This window comes from Xyrauchen texanus, chromosome 20 (assembly GCF_025860055.1).
Source record: "Xyrauchen texanus isolate HMW12.3.18 chromosome 20, RBS_HiC_50CHRs, whole genome shotgun sequence".
In the NCBI taxonomy this organism is placed as follows: Eukaryota; Metazoa; Chordata; class Actinopteri; order Cypriniformes; family Catostomidae; genus Xyrauchen; species Xyrauchen texanus.
In genome coordinates, this window is record NC_068295.1 from 23,244,303 (window position 1) to 23,264,157 (window position 19,855).

The 19,855-nt window shown below is 36.1% G+C and overlaps 1 protein-coding gene across 2 annotated transcripts in view; it reads right to left on the minus strand.

The window, feature by feature from the left end:
* LOC127661036 (KH domain-containing, RNA-binding, signal transduction-associated protein 2-like) overlaps nucleotides 1-19,855 on the minus strand; it is a 108,230-nt gene that overhangs the window by 12,137 nt on the left and 76,238 nt on the right. For both annotated transcript variants that reach the window (XM_052151583.1, XM_052151582.1), the window contains exons 5-6: nucleotides 16,482-16,609; nucleotides 9,692-9,890 (exon numbers count right to left, since the gene is read on the minus strand). In XM_052151583.1, coding sequence (XP_052007543.1) covers nucleotides 9,692-9,890; nucleotides 16,482-16,609 — 327 coding nt within the window. The remainder of the gene's footprint in view (nucleotides 1-9,691; nucleotides 9,891-16,481; nucleotides 16,610-19,855) is intronic.

Here is a 19,855-nt window from a genome sequence, read left to right on the forward strand (position 1 = left end):
GATCACATCACGTGAGTGGTTTTATGAAAGCTCGTGCAACACTCACCCGAAAACCAGGCTTGATTCATACATGTCTCATTTGAGGAAGCATATTTAGCATAAAGATCCAAATGCCAGATTAATCAAATTAAATTTGCAGGAAAACCACCATATTAACCAACATTTACTTAAGTCCCACTTCAGTTCCACTCAAACACCTGCAATTCTGAACAAAACATTCGGAGCTGGACCAAAATCATTCACGGCTCAAGCCCTAAAGTTTTTTTACCTAGTGACACCCCTGCATAGTCCCAGGGCACTTGCCTGTGAAAACATCAAATGTTTTGGTAAGAAAAAAAGTGTAAAGATTTGGTATGTTCATGAAGATTAGAAATTTAACTGAGTAATTTCAAAAGTGCAATGTCATAACATCGATTATAGTGCTTCCATTTTGTAGTTCAGATGCATTAACTGAAAATGCTTGCCTTTTTTATTAGGCCTAATCTTTTTGAAAAATAATCGGCAAGAAAAAATTGCTGTCAACCTTATCTTCTCCATTAACATTACAATTCTGCATAACATTCTGGTTTAATGAGTATGAAGAAGGATTTTACTAAATTAAAGTTAAGGATTATGCCAGGGATTAAGTTGTTCAGGAGATCTAACACAGAGGTTTCCCTCTGTTAGTTTGTACTTATGGAAATAGGGTCAGAGATCTGTAATCTCTCTCCCTAATTGACCAGTTTGTTCACATAGCCTTTCAATAGAACGCTATGCATATCTTCAGCACTTAAGCAGAGTACAGAAGAGGCAGCATGCTTATTCCAGAACATGTCAATCACTCTAATACCAACAGCTCTCCATGGAAATAGATTTTTAGCAGAACAGTGATAGTGGCTGACAGACTTGTTTAAAAGGGTAATTTCAAGAGTAAAATGAGATGAGTAGCTTTCTTTTCAGCACTCACAGAAATGAGGATGTGTCCTTTTTGTCTGCATGGCTATATAATCAATTTAAAATATACATCCAAGAGAAGTCTATTTACTGGTTTGTTTGTTTTTTATCTAAAATGTACTAAAATAAATACTAATTCATGTAGTGCATGAAGACAAAGCACACCATCAGCAAAACATGAAGAAAACAAACATGCAAATAATTAGCAGAAAACCTAATTCAATCATTATTATTTGTAGATTAAAAACACAGATTGAGTTGCAGTAAATGTGTAGTTCACCCAAAAGTTTATTTTCAGCTTATATTTGGAAGTCGTTTTTGGTTGTGCTTGATTATAGTAAAGACCTTTTACAGCTGTGTAAACATGTGGCCAGCATACCAATTACTATAATAATAATAATAATAATAATAATAAGAAGAATGTGCTGTTTAAAAGGTCCTTATTTCTGACCTTTTTGACATAATCATGCACTTACAAGCCACTCTACATAACTCGAGAAGGCTCCATTTAATGGTGTTTGATTGTTACATTTCAACACTAGTTTGAAAGAGCAATTAACTCTGGTCTTATTGAGCAAGTTAACAGGAAATAAATCAAGTGGTAGAGAGCCCTGCAAGAGTAATTAATACAGAAGACAGCCAAAGGTTTTCAATACTCAGCTTCATTATCAATTGACAACCACCAACACCTCTTGACAGTGACTGATCTCTGTGTGGGGCATAAGCTGAATATGTTTCTCACTGGAAAATGGAAAAGGAAATGGATGTTTAAGAATCTTTTGTCTGTGGCTCCTTCAGGTTATTGAATGAAGCCTCTTTGTCTACACAGATTTTTCAGAGTTAATTTTTCTGTAAGAACAGATATAAGACAATCAGTCTGAAATATACTGATGTTCACCATCAATATGGTTCATTCTGATTCTTGAAAAACTTAAATAATATATCAGTTTTTATATCATAAGATCATCAGAATGAAGTCATCCTATAATGGACATTGCTTTTTAGTATTATAAAAATGATAAAACTTGTTGTTGATAAAAATGGTAGTTTTGACTATTCTTAATGGAAAAGACACATTCAAATCTTGTAAATCTAATAACTGTGCAACTGCAACACACATTTTACCTTAATGTTCCAAGTTGCTATGTTGCTTGGTGACTGTAATCAGCCTGAAATACAGTTAGGCTAATGAAAAATATTACAACAATATTAGCATTGTTTATTTTAATTATTTATATTAACAAATGTAACTATTTATTGAACACAGGCACAATTGATAATATCACCATTGCCACTGTTTTATAAAAACAATAATGGCCATCTCTTTTGTGTTTTATGGAGGAAAGAAACTCACACAGGTTTGCAACATGGGTGAGGGTGAATCAATTATGACAACATTGATTATTTAGTTATATATCCTTTCTACAATGCTCAGATAATCATGGCTTATTGCTTTATTAAATCTACATATGCAATGTTACATTTTACCCTATGGAGTTATTGTGATTTGTTGAGGAACTAAAACAGCTGCTATCCGAGTTTCTCCAGGCAGATTTGTCTATTAGCATGTGCTGTTCCATATGTAGGGACATAATCACATAATCAAATGCTAAAAAAGAAGAGATTTACCTCAGGCAAATAGAATCACATATAATTTAGTCAAGCAAATTATTTGGCCCGGATTTAGATTTTTTTTCTCAGATTTAAAAGACCTTGCACCTGAACAACTTAAAATGCAAATAATTTATGTGTCTGCTTATATATGACAGCTTACTGAAAATCTTTAAGACATCTTCCACCGACCAAAAAACCATCACATGAGTATTTATGGAATTACTGGGAAATAATTCTAAAACCACACGTTTGAGTGACAGAACAATACAATACACACACAAAACCTTAATGCAAAGTCCTTACTGTACTTTTATAAGAAGGTGACAGCAGAAATGTGTGAAGTGAACTCTCTCTCTCTGAACTCTAACTGTGATACACTAGGACAGTTCATTGCCCAACATCGTGTAACATCAATGTAGGAATATATGAGCACTTGTTACTTGTTACATAAACTTTTACAGTCACCCAAATAAAATGACTAATTCTGAAAGCTAATGGGAGACAATTAGGCCATTACTTATAACCTTCAAAAGCTGCAATTGCTGTTACAGAGCAATCTAGTGTGCATTTGCAAATCATGTTGCAATACATTTTAATAGGGCTTTTTTTCATGCAAGACAGTAGCTGTGATAGCAGTAGCTGCTGTTTCCCTGATTCAGTAATCACAAAGCAGTGAAAGTTTGTAGAATGCACAAAGTCTGTTATTTGCATGCATAAACCAATTTAACTGGTGTTGCATGCCATGGTCCAACCCCCTCCTTTGATTCCATAGCAAAAAAAAACAGTAAGGTCAACTTTTTTCCTCTTTTATAACTGCCTCAGCATTGGAGCTCTAAATCTCCTACATGAAATAATATGCAGAGCCTTCAGGCATTCCACATGCCTCTGTGTGCGCATGAAATTATTAAACTTTTATCTTGCGGTGTATGTCGTACATCTGTTTTATTAAACGAGGGAGTTCTGCATGAAGAATTCCATTTCAATAATTAGTTCACCTCAGAAATGTCAAGTCAGCAGTGTAAGCGAGGCTCATTGTTAAAAAAACAATTACAGCAGTGGTGTGAACCTTCCTTTGAAATAGTGCAAGTGAAGCCTTTTTGTAACATTTTTATTCTGCACCTTGAATCGTCTCATACCATGTAAAGTGGTGTGTGATTATGTGTATGTGAATGAGTGGAAGAGCTTTACTCTGATACTGTCCGAGAAACTCAAGGGTTTTATTTTTTAATTATGTATTCAGACTGAGCTGGATGTGACCTCAGGATGTGTATGTATGCTTTTTAATTTGGTTTTCAAACATTGCACAGAACTACACATTTCTTTCCACCCAAACTCATAAATTAAAGCAGAAGTGTGTAATTTCTGCACCTCTATCATCACTAACCGAACACTGAACACTTCTCTCTTCTTCCATTGCTTGAACAAACAGACAGTCCCACCTCAAACTCATGTCATTGATTGTGCCAATGTTGCAGAATCAGGGTGGTCAGGATTCTCCAGCAAACACAGCAATGTTTTGATAGTGCCAAAGAGCAACAGTGATTACACATTTTGTGGAAATCAACCAGCAAATGGCTTACAGTACTTATAGTATCTAAATATTAAACTGTGATACAGTATTTTAACATTGGATAAAAAATATACACTTTATCTTTAGCACATCACTAAGTAGCTTTGAAAAATATTATTTTGAAATGTGAGTCCACATAAATCTGTCTCGTTTTTTATATAGGCACATTCAGAAGTCTGTTTATCTTTTGAGATAAAAAGGGGCAGTAGCTCAGACATAGAGGAGTGTCTGACGGGGTTTTAAAAGAGTGAAGAGTCCTCTGAGAGAGCACTTGTGATCTTGAGTAAAGCTGTTGTGCTTAGAAGGAGAGGAGGAGGCAATCTGGCACGGCTCGGCTGATCTACATAAGAGCTGTGATTAACTGGATTCAAATCCTCACCAACAAAAAGAGCAGAACATTGCCACACAACACAGTGGATATTCATGTGTCTTTCTTTTCATACATCCTAAACATGGATATCAGTTTCAATTTAAATAATAGCAGAGGGAAAATACGTTTAAAAAACACCAGCCAGATTGTATACTTTGTATTGTTCATACATATCTACACACAAACAATCATATTCTTTCCTCAATCTCTATTTCTCCATTGGCCTCGGATCTGCATTAAAGGGATAGTTCCCAGAATGTATTTTATTCACTCAGCTTTTACTCACCCTCATGCTGCCCCAGATGTGTATGACTTCCTTTCTTCTGCTGAACACAAACAAAGATTTTTAGAAGAATATCTCAGCTCTGTAGTTCCATATAATGCAAGTTACCAACATTTGAAAGTTCTGAAATGCACATAAAGGCAGCATAAGATTAATCCATAGAACTCCAGTGGTTACAGTGGGTATGGAAAGTATTCAGACCCCCTTACATTTTTCACTCTTTGTTATATTGCAGCCATCTGCTAAAATCATTTAAGTTAATTTTTTTTCCTCATTATTGTACACACAGCACCCCATATTGACAGAAAAACACAGAATTGTTGACATTTTTGCACATTTATTAAAAAAGAAAAACTGAAATATCACATGGTCCTAAGTATTCAGACCCTTTGCTGTGACACTCATATATTTAACTCAGGTGCTGTGCATTTCTTCTGATCATCCTTGAGATGGTTCTACACCTTCAATTGAGTCCAGCTGTGTTTGATTATACTGATTGGACTTGATTAGGAAAGCCACACACCTGTCTATATAAGACCTTACAGCTCACAGTGCATGTCAGAGCAAATGAGAATCATGAGGTCAAAGGAACTGCCTGAAGAGCTCAGAGACAGAATTGTGGCAAGGCACAGATCTGGCCAAGGTTACAAAAAAATTTCTGCTGCCCTTAAGGTTCATAAGAGCACAGTGGCCTCCATAATCCTTAAATGGAAGACGTTTGGGACGGCCAGAACCCTTCCTAGAGCTGGCCGTCCGGCCAAACTGAGCTATCGGGGGAGAAGAGCCTTGGTGAGAGAGGTAAAGAAGAACCCAAAGATCAGTCGGGAGATGGGAGAAAGTTGTAGTAAGTCAACCATCACTGCAGCCATCCACCAGTCGGGGCTTTATGGTAGAGTGGCCCGACGGAAGCCTCTCCTCGGAAGCCTCTCCTCATTGCAAGACACATGAAAGCCTGCATGGAGTTTGCTAAAAAACACCTGAAGGACTCCAAGATGGTGATAAATAAGATTCTCTGGTCTGATGAGACCAAGATAGAACTTTTTGGCCTTAATTCTAAGCGGTATATGTGGAGAAAACCAGGCACTGCTCATCACCTGTCCAATACAGTCTCAACAGTGAAGCATGGTGGTGGCAGCATCATGCTGTGGGGGTGTTTTTCAGCTGCAGGGACAGGACGACTGGTTGCAATCGAGGGAAAGATGAATGCGGCCAAGTACAGGGATATCGTGGAAGAAAACCTTCTCCAGAGTGCTCTGGACCTCAGACAAGGTTCACCTTCCAACAAGACAATGACCCTAAGCACACCGCTAAATTAACGAAGGAGTGGCTTCACAACAACTCCGTGACTGTTCTTGAATGGCTCAGCCAGAGCCCTGACTTAAACCCAATTGAGCATCTCTGGAGAGACCTGAAAATGGCTGTCCACCAACGTTTACCATCCACCCTGACAGAACTGGAGAGGATCTGCAAGGAGGAATGGCAGAGGATACCCAAATCCAGATGTGAAAAACTTTTTGCATCTTTCCCAAAAAGACTCATGGCTGTATTAGATCAAAAGGGTGCTTCTACTAAATACTGAACAAAGGGTCTGAATACTTAGGACCATGTGATATTTCAGTTTTTCTTTTTTAATAAATGTGCAAAAACATCAACAATTCTGTGTTTTTCTGTCAATATGGGGTGCTGTGTGTACAATAATGAGGGGAAAAAATTAACTTAAATGATTTTAGCAAATGGCTGCAATATAACAAAGAGTGAAAAATTTAAGGGGGTCTGAATACTTTCCGTACCCACTGTAAATCTATATCTTCAGAAGCAATATGATAGGTGTGGGTGAGAAACAGATTCATATTCTTTTTCCCCATTAAAAAACATAAAACATTCAAAAGATAATCAGAGGGCAAAGCAAAAAGCAAAGAACGATTACTATCTTATCAGTTATGAAGATTTGTATTTAACCACTGGAGTCATGTGGATTACTTTTATGCTGTCATTATGTTGTTATTGGACCTTCAAAGTTCTAGTCATCATTCACTTGCATTGTATGGACTTATAGAGCTGAAATATCTTTCTAAAAACCTTAATTTGGGTTCAACAGAAGAAGGTCACACATCTGGGATGCATGAGGGTGAGTAAATGGGTTTTGGGTGAACTATCCCTTCAAAATCAAACTGGTATGCAATTTAAAAAGATTTTGAATCATTTAAAATAAATGTACCAATGGTTTTTGGGACACATAGCAGTTTCTGCTAAATAAAATGTGCAAAATTATATCATATTTTCTAGAAACAAAGCTACTAGTATATTCATGAATTCTCATTGTTAGTGGCAAAAATCCCCGAGACTTAGTATGGCAAGGTTAGATTTTGAAAGTTGACTTCATTTATGTTCCATGTTAACTGCTCATTTCTAAGTCCACCTCCCTTCACCTGCCTGCCCCAGACCAAATTACTCAGAAAAATGTCCACATTCTCAAAGTCTCTAGGAATACAGAGGCTCTCCTGCAGAACTCAATTCACTTTGGTAATGAATCAGTACTCTAACATTTCCCAATGCAGACAGACCAATCTGCCACAGCGCTGCACATATAAGGCTTTTGCATTAAGAAAAAGCTCAGAGGGAATCGAATCCATGAGATATTGCTTTTTTCATTAGGTTGGAGTGTTATGTTCTCTTGGGTGAAAATTCTCACAAATAACCTTGTGCACACCTGGGTGCAAACTTCTGCACTGGGGCTTTCATTTTATTATTTATTTTTAAAAATAAATAGTAAAAAAAAAAAAAAAAGCTTAATTAATCATTACCATCATTAATTATTAAGGCTGTGATTAGATACATTTAATCGCACAGGTTTCTGTGATGAATTGTGATTCAAACAAACAATATAATAAATATATTTACACAACTTTTTACGTTGTCTCAACGAACTTGCAAGAAAATGGCTAGTGATCATTTGTTTTAATTATCTAAATATGTCAATGTTAAAATGTTCAGTTTTTTGATGATAGAGTTATAATAGACACATTTTTACAGGCATAAATCTTTAATATAAAAAGGGTTGGCAGGGTTACTTTTTAAATGTATTCCACTACAGATTACAGAATACATGCTGTAAAATGTAATTTGGAACATATTCCATTGGATTACTCAATGTCAGTAACATAATCTAAATACTTTGGATTACTTCTTCAGCACTGGTAGATATTTTCACTTCTTTTGACTATAAAAACTGCCAGTGCAGTAAGACAAAATACACTCTCAGAACCTAAATATCTTGTGCAATGTTGTTTCTAAAACAAGATAGAACAAATTACTCTTATTTTAAGAATTTTTTTATTTTAAAAAATATGATCGTGTCTGATAACATGTGCATGTAAAATGGCTAGAAATAGCATATTAGCTTGGCGTAAAGCTGACGATTTACACAAGGTTTATTTCTATTTTTCTGCTCCAAACTTACTTCTCCGTCTGCTCGTATGAGTGTAACACATCATAAGAAAGTGTTTCACAGCTGTTCAAATGCACTTTGGATCGTTTCATTTATTTGTAAATGTTTTCCATCTGAAAGAACGAAATATTAAATGAAACAAATGACAATAAAATGCAAAGTAATCTCTTCAGTAATCAAAATACTTTTTGAATGTAACTGTATTCTAATTACCAATTATTTAAATTGTAACTGTTACTTATATTTTGTATTTTAAATACGTATTCCCGTTACATGTATTCCGCTACTCCACAACACTGAATATAAGTATATGTTTACATGCTATAAATTAGTGGATATGCTGTGATTAAAAGTTGGGCAAAATCTTCTGCTGTTTTCCAGTGGACTTTCTTTAATAATAGGATGAAATGGGTAGATTCAATTCATACCAAGCTTTATTGTAAAGATAAACTTAAATGTACATTGCCAATGCATTATTTGACACTAAACATACAGATACAAACCAAATTGAATATTGAAGTTTAATTTGTTGAAGTTTAAAATCTCAAAACAATTATTTTCTCTGGCTGCCATTCAGTCTCTTTCACAGACAATGGGTCTCTTTCGTGAAGTTTCGCTCTTGACAGTTGATCAGATGACAGTAAGAGAGCATTTTCGAGTGATGCAAAGAGATATGGCAGCTTTCCCACATCTCTTCCACACCTGGCTATCCGCTTGCTGGTCAAGTCTCCATTCTTCATACAGTAAATCCGCTCTCGTGTCTATTATTCCCAAGACATGTGTAGTGTATAACGAATATGCATGCACTGCTTCACACAGTCAGTTTCTAGGATGTCTGGTTGAGTCGAGCGTGTACATCTTGGAAATGTATATGTGCCAATTTTAGCCACAGGGAGTGGGAAAAACATTAGTGTAGTTAAAAAAAAACATCACTGTTTCATTCAACCTTTGCTAAATAGAAAGACCATTCCTGTAAGTGTTTTTTTCACCACTCATTTACCACAGTGGATTTGATTTCAGGTATTATAGACATTTACCCTATCAAGCTTTTCATTTTGTGTATGTGTTTGTGAGTAAGCAATATATATATACTGTATATACTATATATATATATATATATATATATATATATATATATATATATATATATATATATATATATATATATATATATAATTAGCTATTTTATTTAAAAATAACTATAATAATAATAATAATAATAATAATAATAATAATTAACAACATCTATGCACAGAAATGAAAGGAAAGAATAGAATCGAGGAAAAAATTGCTTAAACCTGCCTACTGTAAACTGGCTTGCTGTCTTAGTTGGTCTCCAAACCTGACTAAGTTGACCTTCAGCTGATCTAGTCAGTCTCCCAGTCTAACCAACTGACATAAGCCCAAAACTCATCTAAAAACACCTCAACAAATCATTATTAAACGGAAAGACATGAATCTGAGTCGACTTACATAGTCATCGTATGATTTGTGCGTGGACTGCAGTAGCGGAGGTCTGTATCCAGGGGTCCCTGGAGTTCCTCTGGCACGTGGTGCAGAAACTCCTCTGGTAAGTGCAGGTGTGGAAAGGAAAGTACGTGTACTACCAGTTCCTCTGGATGCTGCTGCTCCTCGACCACGTGGAGGAGGTGGAACTGCCCCTCCTCGCCCTCTAAAGATATAAAGGTAAATAGAGAGACTATAAAAGGCACTTTCCACAAATAGTGTGAAAAATACGACTTTAAACTATATGAGTTGTTCAGACCAGAAGCTGTGTAGAAACATAAGAAAGTCTAGCAGGCTGAAGTATTACAGCACCAAGCCTGTCCATTACTTTATATATATATATATATATATATATATATATATAACTGCAGTACAGCTCATCTTTGGATTCAGAAATTCTGTAGTCTTAAATCCTCAAAGCTTGATGCAGTGGCAACAAGATCAGTGCAGTATTGAAAGATTTGCATTTTGTGTGAAGTTAGTTTCTACAATGCTATAACAGTGGGCTGTTGTAAACTTGTGTTTTCGTCTCCAACAGCCTATTAAAGACATGTGAACCATAATGCCAGTGATTCAAAGAGCTGAGACAGTAGAGTTTTTTTAAATAATGTAATCTTCACCTGTCTCAGCTCTTTTCGCAGCACTGCACTGGTAACACATCGTAGCCGAGGCAGTGAAGCGCATTCTAATATGCTTCAAAAACCAGTATAGAACATATTGTTACTTGAACAGAGCATGTGAGCGAAGCGGAGCGGTGTGACGCTCAGCTCAATATTCCGCTCTATGCGCGTGCGCTCCACTCAGTCGCTCGCGTCCCAAGCGAACGCTCCACTGATGAATCGCTCACGCTCACCGGAAAAAACAAATCCCGCTCAGATCCCGCTCAGACATAAAATGTCTCTGTAGGCTACTTGCTTTCTGTTTGTACTTTGTAATGAATATCTGGAATACATGTATAAATTACAGTAGCTAGGATTGTAAATAGAAGTTATTTCGGGGTGATTCTGAATAAAAGTCTGTTCTTTTTATTCATTTAAATGCATTAAATTAACTTAATTATAAAACATGTCTAGCCCTTTGGCAAACTTGCCTATTAAATGCAATAACTGAAAAGGTATATTTGATTTTCGTTATTTTATTTCCGTGAACATAACTGCAGTTGCAAAACAAGCATATTAAAACGCACACGCACACACACACACAAACAAGATGAAATGCATGTAGAACTTCACAAAACACATCTGGACTATCATGCTCATAAAAGCACACACAGGTGAAATGCACTTAACAACATCTTATCAAAGCACACCTGGATGATTTACTGGCATTAGTAAAAGAAACGCGCGTTCTAAAGTTTAAATATAACTGCGGGTAATTGCGGTCTATTTAAAAACGTCTCAATCTTTACATCACTTTAGAATTTACTTTTAGAAACATTAGCTTGGACAAAGTATTAGGTTTCAGGCTCATGCGGTGTGCCCGGGACAGTAATCCAGCGGCAGAAAACACGCGCTCAGAACTGGGGAGTCTGGGGACGCAGGAGAGGAAAAAAATTATTTATCTCCCTTTGATTGGTAGCAGTTTTTTCTGTAAAAACTAATTTGCGTACATTATAATAGCGTACAGTACATTTTCTGTTGCCTAGGCCTACATCTAAATTATAGGCCTACCTAATTATTCGGGTCAGTTTTTTTTTAAATTTAAATTTAACAAGTGGTTCAATAACGTCTGTCTAATTTCAACTTAAAAATAGGCTACATCAACTACAATTATGTAGGCTAATTCATATTGTGAGTTGGCTATAGGTTATTTTTAGTTGCACTGATATGATGATTGCATAACGAATTAACAATTCGTTCCAACCTGACATCAGCATGTTTTAATAATTAATTTCCTAATTTTATTTAAATCGTACAAAATTAACAATATAATATTTCGATCCATGGTTTAGTAAATCGTGACCACGTTGTAATAATTTGTTTCCTTGTTTTAATAAAAGCGAGAGTAGCCTACTGAATTAGTTCAACATGGCCACGATTTACTAAACTCAGGGAACGATTTAAGAATTTGTAGAAACAAATTTAATTTGTGGCCACCCTAAATGAGAGAACGAATTCTTAATTCATGGGAAGTTGGGAACGAAATGTTAATTTGTATATTACAATATATTTTTGTCTGCATGTCATGAGAGGGGCTCAGTACAACAGCCTACCTTACCCATTTATCTATTAATTTATTTTCGAATGGTATAGGCTATAGCTCACCTTTTGCTGCACTACCATGTTTGCGTAGCACATCCTCGTGCTTTCTGGCAATGTGACGCTTTATATTCCAATATGAATCTTTGCTAACTCTCACAGTCTCTCCACACTCCCTTTCAATTTCTCCTCCCTGCTCGTTCTTAACTGTGATTTTTACTGTGCATTTATGCATAAGGCTCGCAACTTCCTTAAAACAATATTTTAACTCCATAACCAACCCACTATTGCTTTAGCTAATTCACCGATTCTCGAACTAGCAAATCACAACAGGGCATTCCGGGTAGAGCGAGCGGCGCTGAGCGGACGGAGCGAGCGGAGCGGAATCTTCAGAAAGGCGCTCTCCGCTCAGGAGGAAGTATTACCGCTCCGCTCCCCGCTACGCTCACGCTCCGCTACGCTCACATGCTCTGTACTTGAACATTTAGTCCATTGATCAGATCTCTGCCAATCTATGTCGTTTAGTGCTTGTGACCTTTAAAAGTCCATCAATACAAAAAATAATTTTCTTAATCAGTATTTTTGTCTTGTTTTCCAGTAAAAATATCGAATCATCTTTATAACAAGATACATTTATTTGAGAAGCAAAACTAGATAATAAGAGAAAATATCTTAATATTAATGTTGTCATGATACCAAAAGTTCCAAAATGAAATCATACGAGTGAAATTTTATGGTTCCCTATCTGTCACTCGCTCAATGTTGTGTCGATGTAGTGACATTAGGGGTCGATCTTGGGGCCCCCAAACACCTCTGATCTTTGAGAAAACGCCAATGAGAATTGGCACGTGGAATTAGCATGTCACTCCCCCGGACATACAGGTATAAAAGGAGCTGGCTCGCAACCACTCCCAGAGTACTGATTAGGAAATGTATGTATGTTTTTCTTAAAGTATACATTTGTTTTGCTCCAGGTGTTCATATCAGTAACATAGACAATGCATCCTTACACCATCTTTGTGGAATAAAGGGGTTAAGTTCAGGTTGAATTTCTGTCCTGCAAAAAGGCAGATGGAGTTGGCAGCACTGCTGAATGGCAGATGTTTCAGTCGGTAGAGATTTACATTCCATCCATCCGAATCCAAAGATACTACATAGAATAATGGCCTCATCAGTGTTGTTTTTCCATGCTGATTTGTGGTAATGACTTCTCAGGGCACCACAAAGAGCACATCAAGGGGAGGAGGTGCTTTATAGCTTTATCCGTCAGCAATGGCAAACAATAAGACAGTATTCTGAATCTATTATTATAACCTGAAGTAGTGCAAGCTGTTGTTGTTGTGAGGGAATCCTTGAGGGATCCTCAGAGGCTTAAGCAAGCCAGAGCAAGTGTGGAATTTATGAAATATACATTAAAGAGGCAGAGCATGTTTAAATATGAAAGGCATAAATAATTTGGATGGTTATGCTTTTGATGAGAACAGTTAAAGCTTCACTTGCTAACCTGATTCATAACTCTGAGCCAGAGGTGCTCAGGGCACTTTCATAATCCAACAGTGTACAGGTTTAGAATTGAAAATGTAATTTCTATAAGAGTTAAAGGGACAGTTCACCCAAATGTTAGGCAGAATGTCAGCCTAAGTTCAGGGGTGTAAAGTAACAAATTACAAAACTTTTTTAAGTAGTTTACACATTTTATAATTTTAATTGAGTAATTTAATTAAGTGCTGTAACTGTACTTTTACTGCGTTATTTTCCCACTGTCTGTGTTTGCTACTTCCCTGTCATAAATTTATTTTTATCTATCAACATGATTGGCTACGAGAGTCTCGTGACAAATCCAATCACACGTAAAATACTAAATTGGCAGCTGCAGATCCGGTGCCATCTGTAATGGATGCCTTAAACACATTTCAAAACCTGAACGGGCTTTTCACAGTGAAAAAGGCCAATTGCTTGATCGTGTCATGTGAGTTCAACTTGCTCAAGCCAGATATCAGCATTCATTTTGCCTCTAATTTGAAGAAACATATCAAGGTAAATTTCATATTTCTGCTTACTAAATTCTGTGTCTATAACCTAGCCTGTAATTTAACTATCCATCACTGAGATTATTGCACTGCTGTAAGATATTATTGCAATGTTATCAATAGGGTTGGGCAATTAAATGATCTAGATGTTTATTGGAAAAAAGGGAGATGTCCTCCATCAAACTTTTGAATAATTTTCTATATTTAGCCTATGTTCTAAATCTAGAATAGGGTGTTCATTGCAATGATCGAGATAGCAAGACAACCACTTTTTATTTCCAGACGTCTGTCGCTGCGTGGTTAATGTTTGAGCGCTAATGCGCCTTAATGATCAAATACTTTTTAGAATTCCGCCAATGCCCGTCTTGGTGAGGATTTAATATAAATTCAGTTGTTTATATCTAAAGTGAACTTAAACAGTGGGACAAAAAGAGTATTTGCATCAAAATGTCAGACTTGAAGTGCACATGTAACCGAATTCAGCACAGTCTAGTAGGCTATGTCATATAAAGGCTATTAATCAAACAACATTAACAAGGAAACGTGAAAACCACTCACTGCTTTTGGTTGAATAACTTGAGTAGCTTTAAAAATATTAATGTAATAGAATAAAATAGTGATATTATTAATAATTATATTTTTTTTAAATATCGTTTTTAATAATACCAACCCCAGATGTAGAGAGTGTGTTAATTGATATAATAAATTATCAGGAAAGTAGAGATGATAAATCATTTATATTTATGCTTAGCCTTAGTATCAACATTTGTAGAGCAATACTTCAGGCAGAATATTTCACAAGTCACAAACTTCAGAAAATTGTGCATCATGCATGTGAATGAGAACACAACTACTTTTTGGCTTAAAACAGGGGTGGGGAACGTCAGGCCTCAGGGCCGTATAAGGCCCGCAAGACCATTTTACCCAGCCCGCGAGGCTTTTGAGAAATAATTTGGAAAGCAAAAAATGGCCTTGATTCAATTAACCTGAAAAAAATATCCTTTCAAATAATGTTTAAAAATAATTTTCCATTATAACAACACAAAATAATGTTTAATAGACAGACCCTTTAGTGTTTTTGGTGTGTGAGCACGTAACAGAATATGTAGATTAATTTCAACCCACAGTCAGAAATTGCAAGCAATTGTACAGCCTGTGAGTAATTTTATAAATACTCAAATGGCCCTTAATAGAAAAAAGTTTCCCCACCCCTGGCTTAAAAGATACAAGAACTAAATCAATGTTGAACATTGTATCTCAAAAGGAGGACAGTGTGGCCCCCCCATGTGCTACTTAAAGTCATAATTCACACAAAAATTAAAATTCTCTCATCATTTACTCACCCTCATTCAATCTGTCTATAAGTTTCTTTCTTCAGAACACAAATTAAGATTTTTAGAAGAATTTTTAAGCTCTGTAGGTCCATTCAGTGTAAGTGAATTGCTAGAAATTATTCTCTCTGCCGAGTAGGTGGCGATATGCATGAAATATGTGAATCACCAAAAACACAAGAAGAAAGTGAAAGTTAAAGTTGAGATTCACTGAACAGGGAGAAGAATTAACAGTAAAAATAAAATCTAGAATAAAATATTGATCTGTTTCTCACCACATCTATCATATCGCTTCTGAAGACATGGATTAAAGTACTGGAGGCACATGGATTAGACTACTTTTATGCTGATTTGTAGAGCGTCAATATTTTAGCACCAATTCACTCATTGTATGGACCAAAAGAGCTGAGATACTCTTCTAAAAATCTTAATTTGTGTTCAGCAGAAGAAAGTCATACACATCCAGGATGGCATGAGGTTGAGTAAATGATGAGAGAATTTTCATTTTTTGGTGAATTATTCCTTTTTAAGCATGAAATAGCCCCTGTACCAAAAAACTTTTCTCATGCCTGCTCTAACTCCTCTATTGTGCAGGACATGACGTGCCAAGTTTTTTTTGCATTCCTTGCATATTTTTGAACATGTTTTATGCATAACGCTCTGTCGGCATTAAGGGAAATTTAGACCCTACACATAAACTAATTTTAATGTAATTGTTTCATACATTACATTGTAAAATTGTAATCTCTGTATTTAAAATACATTTGTAATCTTTTAATTTCTGTTATCATGTCTCCCTATTATTTTTTGGAATCATATTCATTTAGTGTTTATCATAGATAAGCAATGTATTTTAAAAGTTGGCATACATTTTTCATTACAATGGGCCATAGGATTTGCAACTCGGTACTCAACACTCACTACTCATGAGTACTTTTAAATGAGCAACTCTTAATTTAGTAGTTTTTAGGACAGCTTTTACTCTACTCATACTAATTGTTTTCGGAAGTAACAGTACTTCTACTTGAGTATGATTTTTCAATACACTTTCCACCCCTGCCTATGTCACCATTCACTTTCATTGCATGGAAAAAGATGTGTACTTCCTAACATCTATTTGTGTTTCACAGAAAATAAAGTTATATAGGTTTAAAACAAGGTTTCTATGGTTCTGAAGAGGGGTGGAGAGGTACTGTACCGTGTGGAGACTGTGGAGGCCACACGTATGCCACGTCCTCGTACAGTCCTTCCTCTGCTTGGGTCTTCTGAGCCGTTTAAGTAGGAGAGCTCACGAAGCTGTTCCTGCCTGATTTCATCATTGTAATCCTGTGAGGGGTTAAAATAGCAAACATTACATCAAATAATGCATATATACTGTATAATAATTAAATTACACTCCTAGTCATTTTAAAGTGTTGTACATGAATATTATCTGGACACACTTATTTTAAATCACTAAAAAAGGCAGCTATAAAGCTAAATACACATCTTGCAGACATCAGTATATTGCCATAACGTTGGCAGGAAGCGTTAAATAGATTGCCAGAAATTTATGCTAACACGGACAAAAAATTTAACACGTTTAAGCTTTTTTATCCGATATGGAGGAAAAGATGCATTTTTGCATACATATTGATAAAAATAAGGCACCATATGAGACATAGCCTACTCTAACACGCACTGAAAATATGGTGTAGAATGAGGGACTGGGATGAACATACATCTCTCATTTGGAATAAGAGAAATGATAGAGGCAGGAGAGAAATAGAGAGCGGTGGCTCATTAACTTCGTTTGACATCAGCTATCAGTGCATTGTTGTGAAAGAATAATTCAACTTTCTGCATTTATAAAGTCCCTCTCTCATTTGATTGAACATGACAGCACCCTGAATCACAAGGCCGATTACAGAGTGGATAGCGCTTATTTTATTATCATGTCAGTGCCACAGGCAGATAAACGCAGCCTCATTTCCACCATCAACTTATTTCCTTTCCTGTTTGGCACAACAGCTGTGTACAAGCAAATATCAGACATGGCAGTTAGAAGAGAGTGGCCTTTTCATAGATATATGATAAACAAACAATAGAGACTGCACGATTTCCTGAAAGACTATACTTCCACTATTATGCAGCATACAGTCAAAGTGCTAACTGGTGAAACTGTTTAAAAATATATCTGAGACATATTTCAAGGGGCTGATTAAGTTGTTTCTTAGTAACTATAGAGACAATTACCAAAGAAATCAAGACCTAATGTTAGAAATGTTGATTTGATCATACTATACAACATTCAGACAAAATGATATAGGTTCAGTTAATTGCACACAGTGCAAGGACACTTACAAGCAATATGCTTGTAAGGAATTCCTATTCCTTCAATTGAAAAATAAGGGCAACAAATGTACAGACAGAAATATATTTTATGCCGATCAGCTGCAATAAGCATCCTGATGGATTCAGTATGCAGACTGTCTCATGGTGAAGCTAATTATGTTCTGAAACAGATTAAAATACCAATGATAATGCATTGATTCAGCATATAAAACAGTGTCTTAGAAACACACTACGTTAGACTTTGTTCAGCCAGTCAGTCAGTAGTGCAATGCATAAAATCAAGCAGACACGGGTCAGGAGCATCAGATAATGGTTAATTCATCAGTGGGCAGAGGTTCACCAAAACTGGACAGTTAAAGACTGGAAAAACATAGCTTGGTCTGATGAATCTCGATTTCTGCAAAGGTACACAGATATTAGGCCCACTGCAGCCTCCATTTTCTGTTCTTGGCTGACAGAAGTGGGACCCGACGTGGTCTTCTGCTGTTGTAAGCCCATCCGCCTCAAGGTTCGCCCTGTTGTGCATTCTGAGATGCTATTCTGCTCACTACAATAGTTTAGAGTGGTTATCTGAGTTACCGTAGCCTTCCTGACAGTTGAACCAGCCATTCTCCATTGACCTTTCTCATCAACAAGGCGTTTCCGTCCGCAGAACTGCCACTCACTGGATTTTTTTTAGAGTAAACTCTAGAGACTGTTGTAAGTGAAAATCCAAGGAGAGTAGATGTTACAAAAATGCTCAAACCAGCCCATCTGGCACCAAAAATCATGCCATGGTCAAAATCACTGAGACCACACCTTTTCCCCCTCATTCTGGTGGTTTATATGTAAATTAACTGAAGCTCCTGACCTGTATCTGCATAATTGTATGCATTGCACAGCTGCCACACAGTTGCCTGATTGGATAATCGCATGAATATGTAGGTGAATAGGTGTTCTTAATAAAGTGTGTTGCTGAGTGTATAATTGTATTGAGTAAGACTATTTATAGAATTATTTATGTACATAATATATTTTATTTATATTCTTTATGCATTGATATAATTGTAAATATATAGTTATAAACCTGAATATGTATAAACATATTCAGTGACTTTTGTCCTGAGGTGTGACATGCTATCTAAAACAATTTTTTGCAATTTGCTAATTCTTTTGTACAATTATTATGCATGTAGATTTTATGACCGCATATGACCACTACATGGAATATTTTAATTTAAAATGTGTAAACGGGCCTGAGTCTCAGCAGTCTCTCTCTATATTGATGGTATATAAATGAGACTTCCTTCTCTAAAATCTAGTCTCTTTCCTTTTAAGAGACCACGGTCTTATTGTCAGATTTTATTGTCTCTGAGGAAAACCCACTCACACCTGCTAAAAATGCTGTGTTTTGCATGAATCACAGTTTCCAAATGCCTATGGCAAAGTGTGATGTTGCATAATTGTTTCTACATAATGTGCTTTCTGCAGGCCTCATCAGCATAGGTTCATCAGCAGTCCAGAAAGCAGACACCTTTTGTTTTGTTTTAAGATTAATGTATTCTATTTTAAAGGGGACCTATTATGCAAAAATCACTTGTACATGGTATTTGAACATAAATGTGTGGTGGCAGTGTGTACACAACCACTCTATAATGATAAAAATCCACCCAGTCCTTTTTTTAATTCCCCATTAATCATAAGAACTGTCTCAGAACAAGCCGTTCACAGATTCTGTACAAAGTGACATCACTTTGTACATGCCTTTCCCACGACAACGTACAGTTGACGGACATGTTTGTTTGTGTGTGTTGTTTCATTATATCGCATAACTAAATGTTGTAAACTTATACATACAGTATTTGTATGTATAAGTTTCTCATCCATCATTGTAAAACAGCTGAAATAACTCTATAACGAATACATTTATTTATCAAATAACCATTCGGAAACTTCCTGGTTCATTCTCAATGTTGTCTGACTCCGGTTCAAACATATAGGGCTGAACACCACCATTTTCACTCTCAGTAATATTGCTTATGTCTAGTTATCTGAAGCAGAGATGTAAAACTCCGCCCTATTCTGGATACGGGGCAGGGAGCACCAGCTCATTTGCATTTAAAGACACACACACAAAAACAGCTAAAAAATTTAATAAATAATAAAAAAAATAAATTTCAACATGGTATAATACATTATCTGTAGGGTATTTTGAGCTGAAACTTCACAGACACATTCTGGGGGTGCCAAAGATTTAAA